Genomic DNA, 17,957 nt, shown 5'->3' on the forward strand with positions numbered 1-17,957 from the left:
CCATCTGGTGACACCTTGAGTGTTGGGACCGGATGGGTCCTGGTCACTGCTCTGTCTTCAGGACCCGGCACAGGGCCTGGCACGCAGTGGTCGCTCAATTAACATTTATTGAATGTGCAAAGCAATGGATACTGCAACCTCTCCCCGCCCCGTGCCCCCAACGGATCTCTCAATTTCAAACCCCTGCATTAGTTCTCAACCCCCAGAAAGGCAAGAAACTGGAGTAGCAAAACAGATCGGTCATTATTGTACAGTTGCAAGTGGGAACAGGGTGCTCAACATCTGTGAGGGAGGGGGGCTGTCTGTCTTCTTCTGAATGAGCTCCAGGAACTCAGGTCCCAGGGAGCTGGATGCCTTGTGAGCACTGGCCCCTTCCTCCCCACACGCTCTTTGGGAGAAGCCGGAGCAGGGAATGTGTGAAGAGAGGGGGATGAAGGGGGATGAAGGAGTGTCCGAGGAAGGGACATGATCACAACAGCTCTCGCCTGCTGGTCGTTTTGTTGACTTTGGACAGGCCTTCCCGGAACCCAGAATCGGTCATTCTGCAGGCAGACAGTTAAGGAGATAATCCGTGAGCTGAGGGGAGCCAGGCCCCGCCCATTCAGCCCACCACACCTACCCCAGAGCCTCTTGGCCCCGCCCCAGGCTCCACCCACCTGCCCCACAGCCCCGCCCTCCAGGCCCCTTGCTGCCCAAGCCCCACCCACCCCAGCCCGAGGGCTCACACTTGCTTCATCTGCACAACCTCCTCGTCCTCCTCGTCCTCCTGGGGCAGCCGCAGGTACGGGTTATCCCTTGTGGGCTGGAACTTGTAGCCGGTGAGCACGAAGAAGGCGAGAGTGGAGCCCTCCACCAAGAGCTGGGGGCCAAGGGGGCAGAGTGGGAGTGTCAGGCATACGCCCCCACCTCCACCTCCACTGTCTGGGCCACCCTCCGCCCTACCTGGGGCCTCAGTGCTCACCTGGTACAGCCACTGCCACTGGAAAGGCACGGCCACCCGCAGCAGGATGGCGATGATCCGTGTGAAGTAGATGTAGCAGATGACCTGCAGGGACACGGGTGGGCACAGGGCTGAGGGACCACTGGGGATGCCTGGGGAGGGGGGCCGGGGATTATGGGCAGAGGGCGGGGGGCGGGGCTCCGGGGGACTGCAGATGGAGGGGTTAGGGTGGGTGTGCCAGTGGGCTGGCTGTTCCCCCTCCCAAACTTCCCAAGTGAGCACAGGGCTCCTACCATGACGTAGTAATGCCGGAAAAGCTTCAGCTTGGCCAGGTTCACTGCCACTGAGGGGTAGGCACAGAGAGTGGGGGTCAAGGGAAGGAGGCGGGGGGCAGGACGAAGGGGACAGGGTGGAGAAGGGCTGTGGACAGGAGGACATTTGGGTGAGTGTCTCAGGGGCATAGCGTGGAGGGGGATGTCGCAGGATGGTGAGGGGGTGGAAAGGCAGGAAGAGGCAGTCAGAGGGGATGGAAGGGGCATCCAGGGGTCAGCAAGAGGGACCAGGAGCGGGCCAAGGGCTGAGGGCACAGCTCACCCTTCCCATCAGTGCCAGACGTGTCCTGGAGATGCCGGATGGACCTGGGAATGAGTGGGTGACGTGGGGGGCAGTCAGCACTGCCTCCACCCGTGTCTGCAGGGGAGGGGGTCGGGTGGGGGTCCTCACCAGACCACGGGGAAGAGGATGGCGCCGCAGCAGATGAGGTCCACCAGAAAGAGGATCTCCTTCCAGACGCCGTAGTCGCTGGTGCCCTCCTCACGGGACTCGATGACAATGTAGGCCACGTTGGCCAGGACCTGCGGGGCGGGGGTGGGGTGGGTGGGGTGGGTGGGCCCAGCCTGCACTCATGTCCACCTGCCCACCCTGGGGCCTCCATGTGCACCTGCAGCGAGATCACGATCCCGAAGACCTTCTTCTCCTTGTCGGACAGGATGTACTTGATGAAGGCCCAGCCGGAGCCGATCAAGGCGATGGTGATGAAGAGGAGGGCGCCCTTCAGCCTGGCGGAGGCGGGCAGGGGCTGTGCTGAGACTCGGGGGCCCGGCCCTCCCCTGCCCGCCGCCTGCCCCCGGCAGAGAAGGGCACTCACAGATGCGTGATGTAGTGCATGACAACGAGGCCCTCGATGGGGTGGCCCTGGCTGTTGATGAAGTAGTAGTTGATCTGGAGGTGGATGGACGGATGGACAGTCAGACGGATGGACGGGGGGATGGAGGTGGTGGTGGTTTGGGAACACCGACAGTCACTGTCGGATGGGTGGCCAGGAAGTGGACCGAACAGAAGGTCACGATCAGGATGGTGAGTGGACTGAGAAAGGGACAGTCACAGCCAGAACGGCGGCCGGACAGATGGCTGGACAGTCACAGCCATGACAATGGAGGGAAGGTCACAGTCGGGTGGATGGACAGTTAGACAATCAGCCCGGTGGACACTCATAGCTGGACCCACAGACAGCTGGACAGGACTGGATGCACAGCCGGCCACGGTGATAAAATGGATGGACAAATGTATGGACAAATGGAACTCCCAAGCCCAGGGTCTGCAGAGATTTGAGGAGTGGCTTGTAGGGGCTTTTTCCTGGCCCCTGACACCCCAGCCCACCCCATCCTGCTCCCGGCCCAAGGCTCTCACACTGTGGAAGAGGAGAGAGACGCTCTTGGTGAAAGCCAGGGCTGCCATGAGCCAGTGGATCTTGAAGACGTTGTACCTGGCAGCGGGGTCGGGGACAGAAGAGAGTGGGAGGGCATCGGTCAGGGGTAGGAGTGGGAAGGTGTGATGAGGGGAGGTGGGGAACCCCCAGGGGCAAAGGCATTACGTGTTCTTGCAGAGGATGGACACCCAGAAGATGCCGGAGGCCAGGAAGCAGGCGGACATGACCATGTACAGCTTGAAGAGGGGGATTTCCGCCGCCGACAGGAAGCCCTCGGGGTTCTTCTCCCGTATCATTACCTGGGGAGGGGACAGCGGTGGGCAGGGGGATTGCGCGCTAGCTCCAGACTTGCGGGGCCCTGAGTGTGAGTCTGCGGCTCTCCCGCTCCCTCCCTGGCCGACTCCCTGTTTCTGAGCCTCAGTCTTCCCGTCTCCCAAATGGGCACGGAGTACCTGGCCTGGCGTGAGCGCTCCGCGAACCTGCTGCCCACCCTCCTCACCCCTGCTCACCGTGATGTCGAACGGCTGCTCTCGGCCCGGCACCGAGTTGTAGCAGTTGTGGAAGTTGAGGTTGTACTGGCCTTCCTCGGCCCTCGAGCCGATCACCACGTGGAACTGGGAGGTAGGGCAGACAGAGGGGAGAGGAGGCCTCAGCGTGGGTGGTCCCCGCTCTGTGGAGGGGAGGGGCTGCAGGCACCCCCGGACACTCACACTGAAATTGTAGGAGTTGTTGAGATGGCCCAGGCCCAACACCAGGTCCTGGTCCTTTCCACCAATGCCCTGAGGGGACAGAGGACCTCCATGGAGCATCAGCCAGCCCCCCCTGGGGGCGGGGCTTCCTCCCTCCTGCCCTGGCTTCCCCATACCTGCTGGTCGGCTTGTGACCCTGTGGGTTTCAACTTGGCCTTGTCGGGTGCAGTAGTGGTCCCTGCCAGGGGCAAGCAGGTGACTTTAGAGATAGACAGACAGCAGAATGATGGGCGGGACGTGTGGAGCGGCCCTGCCCACCCGCCCCTCCATGCCCGCATGGCCACCCTGACTCACCGCCATCCACCTTGGGGTTGACCCTGTGCTCTGACTTCGGGAGCTCTGGTTCGGAGGGCGCTTCGGGGAGGAGCCCGGCAGAGATGAACAGCTTCTTCTGTTCCCCATACTTTCGTACCTGGACCCTGTGGGATGAGGCTGGGAGGCTGAAGGCTGGGGTCAGGCACACCTGCTCTGCTGAGGGACTCAGTGGCCCCTTGGGCCCTCTGGGGCTCAGCGTCGGGCTCCATCAGTGGTCCCCAAGTTGCAGCATTTGGCCACCACCCATCAAGATGGCTGCTGCATCCCTGAGCTGCCTATACCGAGGATTAGTTGTCACTTCCTGTGACATTAAGTCACTCATTCTACTGAAGTACACACTATTTAAAAAGAAAATGCTGTACATACAGAGAGGCAACAGAGTATCTTTGGACCATGGGTTCAAATCCCAGTTTTCAGCCTCAGTGTTTTCATCTTTAGAATGGGGATAATAACAGTCTAAGCAGTCAATGAGTTAACACCAGTAAAGATCCCAGGATGCTGCCTGGCGCACAGGGTGCATCCTACACTCACAAATGACTTGTATTAATTCTCACAACACCCCTCTGTGTTGGGTCTTCTGCCTTGAGACCCGAATACTGCCTGGGCACTCCTCCCCTCTCTCCCTCCCATAATCAGAAGGCTTGAAGGCAAAATTAAAAAGCGAGTGACAGGAATTCCCTGGTGGCCCAGTGGTTATGATTCGGTGCTTTCACTGCCGAGGGCCCGGGTTCAATCCCTGGTCTGGGAACCAAGATCCCACAAGCCACGTGGTGCGGCCAAAAAAAAAAAAAGCGAGTGGCTTTCTCCAAAGGAGTCAAGGTTCTTTCTGGCTGGTTCTGATTCCACCTGATCAGCTCACATGGGTAGCACAACCAGGGAAACCCCAATGATGGATCTTTAGGGGAGCCGCCAGCCCTCCAACTCACTGCAGATCCTTGGTGTTGATGAGGAAGACAGCCAGAAGGCTGCTACTGTTTTTCCGGAGAGGACAGTCGTGAGGGTCCCGGCTCTGGAGAGTGGGCAGCAGGGAGCCTTCGTCACCCCCTCCCACTGGTCCAGCCTCACTCTGCCTTCCTCCCCATCCCCCCGGGCAAGGGAGGGTCTCTCCCTGCTCCCCCCTCTGGGAAAGGACAGGGATCTTTGGGTTCCAGATGCTGACGGACCATCCTCCCCTTCCACCACCCCTGCCCCTCCACACTCCCCCCCTCCCCACCTCCACCTCTGCCCCCTCCACTCACTGAATAGGAAGGAACACTGCCAGATCGAATACGGGTCAGACTGAACCCCACCTGGCAAGAAAAAGAGATGATGTGAGGGACACCAGCAGGGACCTCCAAGCCACCTCTATCAGTGGCAATAGTAACGTAACCTCGAATTTCCTCAAAGCCTACTAAGCGTGAGATTCCGTGTTCACTCACTTCACTGACTTTTCCCCAGCCCCCCAACCCTCTTCCTTTAACTCCTAACCATCCTTGCCCCTTGACTGGGATGTCACTTCCTCAGGGAGACCTTCGCTGGTCCTCGACCTATCCACCCTGTTTCCCCCCATTTAAAATGTTGATGTAAAAAATAAATTAAATAGAATGTTCATGGCTCCCTGCCTTGGGCTCTGGAAGCCAACACACTTGGATCCGCATCCAGGCTCTTGGACTCTGAGTAAGCCACATGCCCCTGAGTCTGTGTAAACACCTGTAAAATTGGCTTTACAGGTGTAATATTTTCACAGCATCCCTGAGAGGTGGCTATGACAGAACAGACTCATGGAAATAGATTTGCATGGTACCTGGTACCCAGCGGGCCTTCAGTAAACACTAACTTCTCATTTCAACTGCAGGAACTGGGGCTGTCTTGTTCACTGGTAGGCTCCCCTCCCCCAGCTCAGTGCCTGGCACGTACTGCATGAGAAATTATTATTCCCAAATTACAGATGAGGAAACAGGCTCAGAGAGATCAAGGGACTTGCCCAAGATCACATGGGTGAGAGGCAGAGCTAGGATGTGAATCCAGAATTGGGGCGGGGGGAGGGGGGCGGAGCTCAGAAACTTGTGCACCTCTCCCTCCTCCAGCAAACTCCTCAAAGCCCCTCACCAATGGGGCTTTCTCATCTGTCTCCTGGAGGCCCAGCCGCAGGAGGCTCAGGTCCACCTCCAGAGAGCCGTTGGTGTAGAAGCCAAAGCTGTTCAGCTGGATGTCTGCTCGCTTCTCCCCCTGCCAGAGACCAAGAAGGCAGAGGCAGCTCAGACTTCCCACCAGCCCAGCCCCAGGGCTCTAGCATGAGGTTCCCCCAAGGGCTTCGGGCCCCTCTGGGTATCTCTATATTTAGGACAGGTCCAAAGGGTGACGGGAGAGGTTGAGAGGGCCAGCTCCGGAGGCCATAACCTTAATCCCAGGCAGGGACAGGGTGGCTCCGGATCCTCTGGCCACTGTTCGGAGAGCCCAGGATTCGAAAGTCTGGGATACCTGGAAGTCTCCCTATTGGGTAAGCATCACCCGGAGAGCAGAGTTACGCATCTTGGGGTGCCTGGCCCTCACCTCCCGGAAAATGTTTAGATTCCAACTGAGCCCCCAAGATCCCAGTGAGTACCCAGAGGACCCTATTCTAGAACCCCCCAGGGACTTCCCTGGGTGGCGTCAAGGGTCCCTAGCGTCCCCAAAGCAATCCCAAGAATTTAGAGGACTCAGAGTCCGCCGTCTCCGGAGATGAACCCCCCCCCCCGGTGGGCGGGGCACGACTACAGCGCGGCGGGCCAGGCAACTCCAACAGGAGGACCGAGGGGGCTCCTCGGACGAGACCACTCCGGACCTGGAAGCGGGGGGCGCCGGACCGCTCCATCCGGACGAAACCACTCCAAGCCAGGGGCTTTTCCGGGCCAAAGCTGCGACCCACACCCCAGACCGCCGCGCGGCGGGACTCACCGTCAGCGTCAGCCGGTGGATGCGCCCAGAGCAACCGCCTAACAGCAGCAGCAGAAGTAGCCGCTTCCCCCACTCCGCGGGGCTCCCGCGGGCGAGCCCCCTCCTCTCGCTCACGGCCATCTCTGAAGCCAACGCCTCCCCCGACACCGCCTCTGACGCCCTCAAGCCCGCCAATCGCCGCACGGTGGGGGCCGACCCTTCAGCTTTTTTCATCCCACTCAACCAATCAGTAATCGTCTCCTCTCGAGCCCGCACCCTGTACGACACCAAATGGACAGCCCGAGCCCCGAATGGAAGTGCTGATATCGCTTAACCCCGCCTCCACGCTCACCAATCACTAGAAAGATTGTCTCCGGATGTACTCTGATAAACAGTCCATCCAACCAATTGTGATGGATCTGATATCCGGCCCCTAAAGGGGAATTCCTCCATCCACTCTTAACTGACAGACCCGTTCAGAACTACATTACCCAGAATGCAGGGGGAGCAAACAGCTCAAGGGGACGTTCAATAAACTACACTTCCCAGTATCCCTAAGGACGGACGTCCCCTTTCTTACCCCGGGGATGTGGCTCCCAGCCAAAGCTCAGGCTTTTGGTAAACACATGCATTTGCTAAAGCCTGTCCTGTTCTCCTAATCTTCCTGATCCACAGAGAGGCCAAAACCTGGCCTCAAGCTAAATCTTGACCCTACGATGACCCACGATCCCAGGCTGAGTCACCAGCCTTAGGTGGACCCTTCTGTCCTGGAGTGAGGCAACTGGAGGCCCATCCCCAGATCCCAGGCTGGTCTTGAGTCAGGCTGAATCCCGGCCCCAGCCTGAGCCCCCTACCTGCAGCTGAGCCCTGACCTCCGCCGAAACTTAGACTCCCCGACCCCCTACTACCCTCAGCCTATACTGAGCCTTAATCTCTGGCTGAGCTTCCACCTGGACTGACCTCAGATTAGGACTGACCTGTGGACCTTAGTTTGAGTCCCAGGCCTTCGACTGGGTGGCTGACCCCTCTGCTAAGCCTCCTATCCCAGTCAGACTCCATCCCAACTGTGGTGCCAACCTGGGATGAATCCCAACTTCATTTAGAGGCTGAGACCCTACTCCCAGGCTGAGCCACTGATTTCCAGACCCCAGGCTGAATTCCTGATTCGATCTGATCCTCTAACCTCCGGAGCACGTCTACTTTGTAATTTGAAGTTTTCTAACTCAGAAGCCACCAGCAGGTGGGGCCAGGTCCTCGCAGAGCCATCTGTCCCAGTGTGGGCTCCCGGAGCGATCCTCCTGGGCTCCTCGGTTTTGTGTACTGGGAGCCTGCGGGCTCAGAGCCTAACTTGTCCCTGGTGGCCCGGAGCCCCCAGCCCCAGCAGGGTGACTGTCACCTCTGTAGCCAAAGAGGAAGCACCAGAAGAGGGAGAGGATGAAGCAGGTTGCTGCTAGGATCTCTCCCCTTTCATCCCAGTGCCTCAAAGGGATTAACAACGTGTGAACAGACTTTTATGACAGGGACGACAGACTTCCAAGCCCCAGGGTTCTAGGGGCGTCGGGGGTGGAGTCGGAATCCCAGGGTCGGTGCAGACAATTAAAACTGATTGTGCCTTAATGGATGCAACTGGAAAATGGGCAGGTGCAGGCTCGAACTGGACGGGAGAAAGGCCTGGGCCCGGCGCCCCAAGGACAGCTCGTCCTTAGTTTCCAGGCGCAGATTTGGGGAAGGAGGCAGGATGCGGTGGGGGCGCTAATGGACCAGGCCTTGGTGGAGGCGCGTCCTGGACAGGATCGAAGTCCTCCCATCCGCCCTGTGGCCGGAGGGACCAGACTATTAGTGGGACGAACGTAGACGTCTGGAGCCGGGCCGGCCCGCAAGAGCGAGGTGACCTCAGCTTCTCCCTGCGATGGGGTGGGGGAAGAACCTCTTGGGTTGGGGTTTTAGTGTCTTGGCCCTTTAATGAATGGTTGAAAGGAAAAAGGAAAGGAAAAACAATCCAGGGCGGGTTAGGTGTGGGGAGGACAAGAGGGTCCTAAGGGATTTGGAAAATGGGTGGGGGTCCTTTAAGGAGTCTGTCCAGTGGCTTCGGGCGGCAACGTTCCTTTAAGAGGGGGCGGGGCGTCTGCGGGGCCCCGCCTCCTGGGGTGTGCCTCACCTTTAGGGGGCTGCGCCGGAGCTCCGCGCGGGCGGGGGCGTGGCAGAGCCTATGGGGCGTGGCAGAGCCTGGAGTGGGCGGGGCATTAACGGGGCGGGGCCGGGCTCAGCGCCCTGGCTGAGTCTCCCGGCGGCTGGCGGTGGGGACCGGGTGCGGCGGCGGCGGCGTTGGCATCGGCGGGAGCAGCATGGATTGGGGCACCGAACTGTGGGTGAGTCCGATCCGCCCGGCTCCAAGTTCCTCCCTTCCTGGGGTCCAGACCCCCGCTTTGCCCCTGCAGTACCCTAGAGGGGTCTCTGCGCTTTCCCTTCCACCGACCCCTTGGAATCCCCGCTTTCCGCCCTCATTCGGAGTTTCCTAGGGCGTTTCAGGACGCCCGGGAGCGGAGGGCGACCCTGCCGGAGCGGCGTAGGGAAACTGAGGTACGGCGTTCATAGTGAGGAGGGCAAAAGAAGTCCTGGGACCAGGCCGGAGCGGCCGGGAGAGGTCACCTATTTTGAGCGCCCTGACTGGGCCGGCGGCTTATCTTACGGCCCCTGGGCCCCTGCCCGCCCTCCGCCTGTCCGACTGGGGCGGGGGAGGGGACCCTCTGGCCACCATCAACCCCACGTGGGACCTGGAAGTACAGACCGCCCTCACGTTGCCTATAATCAACAACCAGGGGCTTGGGACCCTGTAGGGGGAAGGGGGCTGCGAGGTTCGGCCTCAGCCCCCTCCCCCAGCCCGCCCTAGGCACTGGGAGGGGCCGCCACCTGACCGCCTCGAACCTGTGCCCTGGAAGTCCCAGAAATTTTCCCCTTTCCTAGCCGGGACCTCTGACCCCTCCTCTTTCTGGGGACGGTGGCACTCCTCGGTTCCTGGGTGTCCCAGGGTAACTAGATCGCCCCCCACACCAATGCTGGGATTTCTTTTGGAGGCGCAGTGGAATCAGTGAGGGAAACTGAGTCACCCTTCGGGGCACCCGGGGAAGCATGGCAACCGGGGGAACCTGGTGCCCACCCTCTGGCCATTCAGAGGCCCCCCCAGGCTGCAGGGAAACCTGCGCCTCTGGCCCTGACTCACGCCGGGCCGGCCGGATTTTCTGGAATCTGGGGGGGATTAGGGGAGCCGGGGCAGGGGGAGTGGCCTTGTCCCATTCCACACCTCTCTTGGACGTCGGGAGAGGGGACCCTGTAGTCCAGCTGGGGCCCCGCCCCTGTTCCCTGGCCCTTCCCGGGAAGGGGAGGGGGTTCCCGCGGGTTTCCTGCCTCCCCCCGCGCCGCTCCCGGGCGGGGCCGGGAAACCACGCCTTCTTGGAGCTTGGAGCCTGGAGGCTCCCCTGCCGCTTGGTCGGAGGCTGTGGGGTCCCAAGGTCTTGACCCCAGTCCTCCCAATCCCCCGCTAGGATCAGTTTGAGGTGCTCGAGCGGCACACGCAGTGGGGTCTGGACCTGTTGGACAGATACGTGAAGTTCGTGAAAGAGAGGACGGAGGTGGAGCAGGCTTATGCAAAGCAGCTGCGGTGAGACCCTAGGGTGGCCTCGCCCTGGGGTTAGGGGGAGCGGTTGGAGGGCTGGGGGCTCAGCCTTCCTGCCTCTCTCCGTAGGAGCCTGGTGAAAAAATATATGCCTAAAAGACCTGGCAAAGATGACCCAGAATCCAAGTAAGAATGAAGAGGGGATTGATGCAGGGCTAGATTTGGGAGGGCAGGGGGTATAGGACCCACTTCTTCTCCCTCAAGCTGGGCCACCCAAGCAGACCCCTCACTTCTCACCCCAGTTCCACCTAGAGGTATGAGCTTGGATGCAGAAACCATATTACCTGTGTTGGAATTCTAAATCCACTACTTTCCAGCCAAACTGCTTCCGCCAGTTGACTCAAGTTCTCCGCCTCTATTTTCCTCGCCTGTTAAATGGGAGAGGCTCCAACAGTTACTAAATGAATGACTCTGGGCAAGTGACTTAAGTTTTATGCCTCTGTTTTCCTCTCCTGTGAATTGGGGATGATGACGATGTCCTTGTAGGGGCTCATGTGAAGATTAAGATAACGTGTTTAAACAATGCCCAGACCATTTTACTTTATTCCAGGTCCCCAGGTCCAGAATCCAAAAAGCTCTAGAAATCAAAAGTTCTTTTGGTCACTTGTTTGGAGGCAACCTCCGACCTGAACTGACTTGATGTTTATTACGTTCATTGCGGTCTTGGTTTTTATCCCACTTAGCGTGGACATTAATATTTCTCCTTGCAAAAACATTTATAGTATTTGGTTACAGGATGCTGCCACTGACACCACTAGGGTGATGCAAAAAGGTGGTGTAAGCATCATATCCCCTTTCTAAAACCCCCCAAATTCTGAGAATTGTGAGTCCTTTGTCCCCCCCAAGGGTTGGGGATGCAGACCAGCATATATCATTGCTTCTGGGGTGAATGTCTTGGGGCTCACATTTTCTCATACAGAGGTGGGTCCTGGGGCACGTGGCTCCTGGGGACCCTGACCCTCAGCCCCTGTCCCCCTCCACCGCATCCCAGGTTCAGCCAGCAACAGTCATTTGTGCAGATTCTCCAGGAGGTGAATGATTTTGCGGGCCAGCGGGAGCTGGTGGCCGAGAACCTCAGTGTCCACGTGTGTCTCGAGCTGGCCAAGTACTCACAGGAGATGAAACAGGAGAGAAAGATGGTGGGTGATCCCCTCTCTGGGATTTCCCAAGGGCCCCTGAAACCAGGGTGAGCCTTATCACCCCTTCTTTCCATAGCACTTCCAAGAAGGCCGTCGGGCCCAGCAGCAGCTGGAAAGTGGCTTCAAGCAGCTAGAGAATGTGAGTTTGTGGGTGCGGAGAAGCGTGGCTCTGGCCCCGAGCAGCTGGGTGAGGGTTGCCAATCCACAGAGGTATCCTGTTTGGCCAGGACGCCACCTCTGCTGTGGGTTTCCAGCCCCGACCCCCATTTGCTGGGTGACTTCCCACCAGTCCGTGAAACTTTGGTTGGTGGCTCCTTCATTCTGGTTCTGTCCCCAACACAGAGTAAGCGTAAGTTTGAGCGGGACTGCCGGGAGGCTGAGAAGGCAGCTCAGACGGCCGAGCGGCTGGACCAGGATATCAATGCCACCAAGGCTGATGTGGAGAAGGTGCCTGTGGGGTCTGAGACACGCTTGGGGGTCAGGGTTGGGCAAGGCTGGAACTGGGCCATGACCCCCACCTCGATATTCCTCAGGCCAAGCAACAGGCCCACCTTCGGAGTCACATGGCAGAAGAAAGCAAAAATGAATATGCAGCCCAACTACAGCGCTTCAACCGAGACCAGGCTCACTTCTATTTTTCCCAGATGCCCCAGATCTTTAATGTAAGTGCTCCACACCCCCAGCCCCACCTTGCCCCTGAAACCCCAGAGTTAACCAACTCCTACACATTTGTCAAAACCCTGGCTGTAACGCCCTAATCTCTAAATTGAGAAGGAATTAGAAACAAATAGTCAAAGTGTGCTCCGCTTTTACTCAAGCTGTTCTTTCTGCCAGATTTGTCTTTCTTTCCTTTTGCAACTCCTGCTTATTCTTCCAAGCCCCAACTCTAACAACACCTCTGAAAGATCTCGAATTTCCCCTCTTCTGTTTCAGCCTTGTACTCTGCTCTCTGTCCCAGCCCTGGGACTGGCAGTATTGGTGCTGGGTCTGCTTTTTCTTGAAATCCCTGGCTTCACCTCCTTTGAGAAGCCTTTCCTGACTCCCTAGGCAAGGGGAGGGGAGGTCCTCAAATTCTCCTCTGAAATCTCCCTGGCCTCCTGTTTCTTCCCTGACCACACTGAGCTGGAAGTCTCTGTGTTCGATTCTGTGTTTCCCTGCCAGACTGGGCTTGGGGCTGGGGCCAGTGTGGGTCTCCATCATGCTCGTGTAGTGAATCACTCTGCCACCAGCCCTTCCATCAGCACCCCTGAGACCCCACACCCCTGTCCCTGCAGAAGCTGCAGGACATGGACGAGCGGCGGGCCACCCACCTGGGGGCTGGGTACAGGCTCCTGTCCGAGGCTGAGCTGCAGGTGGTACCCATCATCGCCAAGTGTTTGGAGGGCATGAAGGTGGCCGCGGATGCTGTGGATGCCAAGAACGTGGGTGCCTGGTCCCAGTGGACCACAGGGTCGGGGGAGTGGGAGAGGGCAGGAGGAGAAGCCCAAAGGCTAGGCACCCAGTCTTTCCCCTGACTGCCCCTCACCATCCCCTCCCCCAGGACTCCCAGGTCCTAATCGAGCTGCACAAGTCAGGCTTTGCCCGCCCGGGCGACGTGGAATTTGAAGACTTCAGCCAGCCCATGAACCGCGTGCCCTCGGACAGCAGCCTGGGCACCCCCTCAGATGGACGGCCTGAGCTCCGAGGCCCCGGCCGCAGCCGAGCTAAGCGCTGGCCCTTCAGCAAGAGGAACAAGGTGGGGGCCGGGGCCCTTGGGGTGGAGGGGATGGGTGTGAGTGGAGACAGCAGGGGCCCCCACTGAGTCAGCCCCAGCCGCCGGAACGCTGAGTCCTGGGCAGGAATTTTTCTCTTGGCTGCTGGCCCGGGCTGGAGGGAAGGAAGGCGGCCGGGCAATTGGCCTGGGAGTCCCCTGAGGCTGGGGAGTGGGGGGCAAGGAGGGGGGCCTGTGGCGTCTGTCTGCTGCTTCTCAGGATGCTGGGAGAAGAACTGCTTTGGGTATTCAGGGCTGGGTGAGGGATTGGGACACCAGCTCTAGGGACTCCCCCCTGGGTCTCTCCAATCCTCCGGTGCATCTCTGGGCGCCCCACCCTCAGGCTGGTTTTTCTCGGGATCTTTAGCTTTCAGTGTCAGGCACATACCTGGACACCCTTGGCTTCTTACACCTTTGACAATCCCCTCGTCCCTAGTTTATACCTTTTGACTCCTGTTTTATACTTCGGATCCCTCTTGGTGTATACTTTGATACCCTTCTTCAGTTTATACGTACCGTTCCCCAGCTTAAACCCCAGCTGTAAGCCTTTTGGTATTTCATGCCTTTGACCCTTCTCTCAGTTTGCCCTTGATGTCTATGGCCCCATATTTGTCTGAGACCTTGATTCCTGCATGCTTCTCCCTCCACCTTCTAGACTGTGAGCCCAGAAAGCTGGGGAGGGGGACAAGAAACATGGGCTTCCCTGTACCCCCAGTCTCCATTCTAGAAACTGGACATAGGATGCGAGGGAGGTGGAGGGTGGGGGAGGGGTCTGGCCTTCTGGCTCACAATCTAATTGATGCCCTCCTGCCACCTCCCAGATTTTTGTGTTGCTCTCTGCATGCATTTTCTGTGTGTGTGATTGTGCATCCTGAGTTGTGGTTTTCTTACTTTTTTTTTTCTTTTCTTTTCTCCATTTGGTTTTTTTCCCCTTTTTCTTTATTGCATCCATTGTCCTTCCGTTCATCCGTCCTTGTTCTCTACGTCCTCCTGCCCCTCCTGACCCATGTCCTCCCTGGCCCCTGCTGGTAGCCGCGCCCTCCACCCCTCTCCCCCCTGGGGGGCCCCCTGCCCTCGGCATTACCTAACGGACCCCCGTCCCCCCGCTCCGGCCTCGACCCCTTGGCCATACTGAGTGAGATCAGTAAGTCAGTCAAACCGCGGCTAGCATCCTTCCGCAGCCTTCGAGGCAGCCGTGGGGTAAGTGAGGCCTCCGGGGGAGGAGGAGTGGGCGGCCCCAGCCTGCCCAGCGGCCGGGTGGCGGGACCCTGGGCTCGCTTCCTGCCGCCGGCTGGGCCCCCTCCTTCCATGGCCCCACCTGGACCTGCTTTGCTCTGTGCATGGCCTTGCCCCCCAAGAACCTTGGGTGGGGAGGAAGGTGGACTTGGTGCGTCTTAGTCATGTCTTAGACCCTGGAAGCTCAGACTCTGTGTTCCCAAGCTCAGCCTTCTTCCACCTTGCAGACAGTGGTGACCGAGGATTTCAGCCACTTGCCCCCAGAGCAGCAGAGAAAGCGGCTTCAGCAGCAGCTGGAAGAACGGAACCGTGAACTACAGAAGGAGATCGACCAGAGGTAAGGTGAGGGGGTGGGCAGGTAAGGAACAAGGTGAAATAATACATGAATTACATTGAAATGATACTCGAAGATCTCCTCCCCGACAAATTCCAGGCCCTGATGGGTTTCTAGGTGATTCCTACCACACTTAAAAGAAATGGTGACTTCCCATCTTACATAAGTCATTCCAACAAACAGAAGAAGAGCGAAAGCTGCCAGCTCATTTAGGAGGCTGGTGGAATCTCAGTTCCAAAATTGGGTTAGCAAGAATTCAAGAAGGTAAAATTATGGACTTATTTAATTAACTTATGATCTTAGATTGCAAAATCCTCGCCAAGCAAGTCCAATGGCGTATTAAAAAAAAAAAAATCACGCGGTGGTGGTGATCGCTCAGCCACATGAATGAATTTAATGCCACTGAACCATACACTTAAAAATATCTCAAATGGGAAATTTTATATTATGTATATTTTACTGCAGTTAAAAAAAAAAAGACCACAAAAAAATCATGATCATTCGGGTGTTATCCCAGTAATGCAAAGATGGTTCAATATCAAAACATCTATCAGTCTCACTTACTTCATTAATTGGCTAAAAGAAAAAGAAGCATATGGTTATTCATTTAATAGCTCAAAGCACTTAACGTATTAACGATAAAGAAACCTGCCAGATTAAAAAAAGAAAATCTTTACTCACTCTTTCCAAGCAACAAGATTCTCTTCCCAGTCCTCTTACATAATAAGAATGACGTTTGCCACTTGTGGACAGACAGCCAAATGATGTTTTGCCGTTTGCACAGAACTTCTTGTACAAAAAGCGGCTTTTATTGGTGTAAAGTTCCATTCGAGAACTCTATCATTCCTGAGTTTTTATCATGGGGGGATTATGGGTGCATGCTCTGGAGTCCAGGCGGACTGGCCTTGAATTCTAGTTGTTTCCAGTTTCCTCATCTGTCATGTGCATCAGGTACTAGGACTAGAAAGAAGTTGAACCCAGGTTTGACATAGTCCAGAGGACCATGCTTGTAACCATTACATGGAGGAAGGAGGGACAGGGGACTAATGATAGTAATACTTAGCGTTGAGAGAGTGTTACTGTATGCCAGGCACCATTCTAAACCCCTTACGTGCATCATTAGAATTCCCGTTTTCCTGAGAGATTGTGAGTAGGGGTGGGACCCTGACTGTCCTGTTTAGTGCTATATTTCTAATGCCTAGGACAGGTTCCTGGTATGTAGTATGCACTCAATAGATATCTGAATACATACAGGCTCTGTTCTCATCTTCACAACAACTGCCAGGAGGTATATAGACATAGCTATATAGATCCCATTATTCTCTTTTTCAGACAAGCATACTGAGACACAGTTTCAGTAACTTAACCCAAACTCACATAACTAAGAAATGCCCACCCTGGGATTTGAACCCAAGCTATGAAGCACTGGCTGAGCTCCCTGAAGCAAAGCCCACATTTTTTGTTTGTTAAATCACATGGGATTCTTTCTCCTCCGTCTGTCTCACCCTAGGGAGGCCTTGAAGAAAATGAAGGATGTATATGAGAAGACACCCCAGATGGGGGACCCGGCCAGCTTGGAACCCCGGATCACAGAAACCCTGAACAACATCGAACGTCTGAAATTGGAAGTACAGAAGTATGAGGTCAGGGAAGACCCTGGGGAGGGGCGGGGCCGGCAGGCCTGGCTGAGTCACTTCTTGGGGGAGGGAGGGGGCAGGGAGGTATTGGGGGGGCTGCTTCAGCTGTTTCTCATCACTGCCTTGGGTGTGCATGGGTGATCTCAGGAAACCTCCAGGCCAGAGTGGGCTGACCCCAGAGCCTGGCCCTGGAGCTGACTGTGCGGTCCCCTCCTCTCAGGCTTGGCTGGCAGAAGCCGAGAGCCGGGTCCTAAGCAACCGGGGGGACACCCTGGGCCGGCACACTCGGCCTCCAGACCCCCCAGCCAGCGCCCCACCAGACAGCAGCAGCAACAGCAACAACGGATCACAGGATAAGGAGAGGTGAGCAGGGAGGCCGGTGTGGGTCTGTCCCCGGACCCCGGGTGAACCTGTCTTCACCTGCTTTGCCTTCTCCAACCAGCTCTGAAGAGCCCCCCTCCGAGGAGGGTCAGGATGCTCCCATCTACACGGAGTTCGATGAGGATTTTGAGGAGGAGCCTGCATCCCCCATAGGTCACTGTGTGGCCATCTACCATTTTGAAGGTAAGGACAGCCTGGGTGGCGCATCGGTGGCTTTGGGGGCGGTGTTTGGGGCTGGGTTCTGTTGAGATCAGCCTCCAGCAGACCTGAGCCCACTGCCGCCCCCGTGACAGGGTCCAGCGAGGGCACCATCTCCATGGCCGAGGGCGAGGACCTCAGTCTCATGGAAGAAGATAAAGGCGACGGCTGGACCCGGGTCAGGCGGAAACAGGGAGGTGAGGGCTACGTGCCCACCTCCTACCTCCGTGTCACACTCAACTGAACCCTGCCAGAGGCGGGAAGAGGGGGGCTGTTGGCTGCTGCTTCTGGGCCACGGGGGGTGCCCCAGGACCTACGCACTTTATTTCTTCCCCCGTGGCTTCAGCTGAGACCTGTGTAACCTGCTGCCCCCAGCCCCACCCCCCCACTCCTCACTCCACATGGACCCGCTGTGCCTTCTACCATCGATGTACATACTCATGTTTCGAATCTTTTCTTCCTGCCGCTCGGCTGGGGCCGTTTTGTTTTATATAAAAAAATGATGGAAAGCTCCTGTAGCCTGTGCCTTATTAGGAGACTTGGATACCGGGGTTGGATATCAAATACCACCCTCCTTAAGGGCCACACAGGGAACGAGGAAGGGGAAGCGAACTTGGGGACACCATAGACAAACCCCGCCCCTTCTTAGGAGTTGGGTGCTTGTCTCTGACTCTAGTAGGGAGGAGGGTGCCAGACATCACCCCTTTGGGGTTCACTGCAGCTCACCAAGGACAGGTAGCACCTGTTGAGCACCTACTGTGTGCCAGGCATTCTTCACCTATGAACTCATTCAAACGTTGAGCTTTCATCCCCACCATAACCCTTAGAAAGTACACGGCCCCACTTTTACGTTGAAGACCAGCACAGAGAAGTCAAGTGATCTAGTAGAAGTCACACAGCTTTTTTTTTTTTTTTTTTTTTGCCGTATGCGGGCCTCTCACTGTTGTGGCCTCTCCCGTTGCGGAGCACAGGCTCCGGATGCGCAGGCTCAACGGCCATGGC

General features: G+C 57.3%; 2 protein-coding genes across 5 annotated transcripts; one reads left to right on the forward strand and one right to left on the reverse strand.

Annotated features, from left to right (window-relative positions):
- Positions 1-224: 224 nt before the first annotated feature.
- Positions 225-6,788, reverse strand: GPR108 (G protein-coupled receptor 108). Its single transcript, XM_004277277.3, has 18 exons — positions 6,629-6,788; positions 5,801-5,920; positions 4,951-5,001; positions 4,639-4,721; positions 3,692-3,816; positions 3,514-3,575; positions 3,359-3,427; positions 3,158-3,262; positions 2,814-2,947; positions 2,630-2,705; positions 2,088-2,161; positions 1,881-1,998; positions 1,664-1,794; positions 1,535-1,578; positions 1,234-1,283; positions 962-1,045; positions 726-859; positions 225-542 (listed from the first exon to the last, which is right to left on the reverse strand). Exons 1-18 carry the CDS (start codon positions 6,746-6,748, stop codon positions 470-472), a joined length of 1,653 nt encoding a protein of 550 aa, XP_004277325.1. The 5' UTR covers positions 6,749-6,788; the 3' UTR covers positions 225-469.
- Positions 6,789-8,841: 2,053 nt separating this feature from the next.
- On the forward strand, positions 8,842-17,464 carry TRIP10 (thyroid hormone receptor interactor 10). Of its 4 annotated transcripts, none has more exons than XM_033400917.2 (16): positions 8,890-8,976; positions 9,127-9,187; positions 10,150-10,265; positions 10,350-10,406; positions 11,272-11,419; positions 11,496-11,558; positions 11,762-11,866; positions 11,953-12,081; positions 12,694-12,840; positions 12,960-13,154; positions 14,202-14,369; positions 14,633-14,742; positions 16,250-16,382; positions 16,597-16,739; positions 16,819-16,940; positions 17,051-17,464. In XM_033400917.2, the coding sequence occupies exons 4-16, from the start codon at positions 10,369-10,371 to the stop codon at positions 17,197-17,199; spliced, it is 1,650 nt and encodes a 549-aa protein (XP_033256808.1). In that variant the 5' UTR covers positions 8,890-8,976; positions 9,127-9,187; positions 10,150-10,265; positions 10,350-10,368; the 3' UTR covers positions 17,200-17,464. The 4 variants fall into 4 exon arrangements, with proteins under 4 accessions (XP_004277326.1, XP_004277327.1, XP_033256808.1 ...); XM_033400918.2 differs by lacking the exon at positions 8,890-8,976 and adding an exon at positions 10,523-10,695 and having other exon boundaries at positions 8,985-9,187; XM_004277278.4 differs by lacking the exon at positions 9,127-9,187 and having other exon boundaries at positions 8,842-8,976.
- Positions 17,465-17,957: the final 493 nt, after the last annotated feature.

The sequence above is a fragment of the Orcinus orca genome, chromosome 3 (assembly GCF_937001465.1).
Source record: "Orcinus orca chromosome 3, mOrcOrc1.1, whole genome shotgun sequence".
NCBI lineage: Eukaryota > Metazoa > Chordata > Mammalia > Artiodactyla > Delphinidae > Orcinus > Orcinus orca.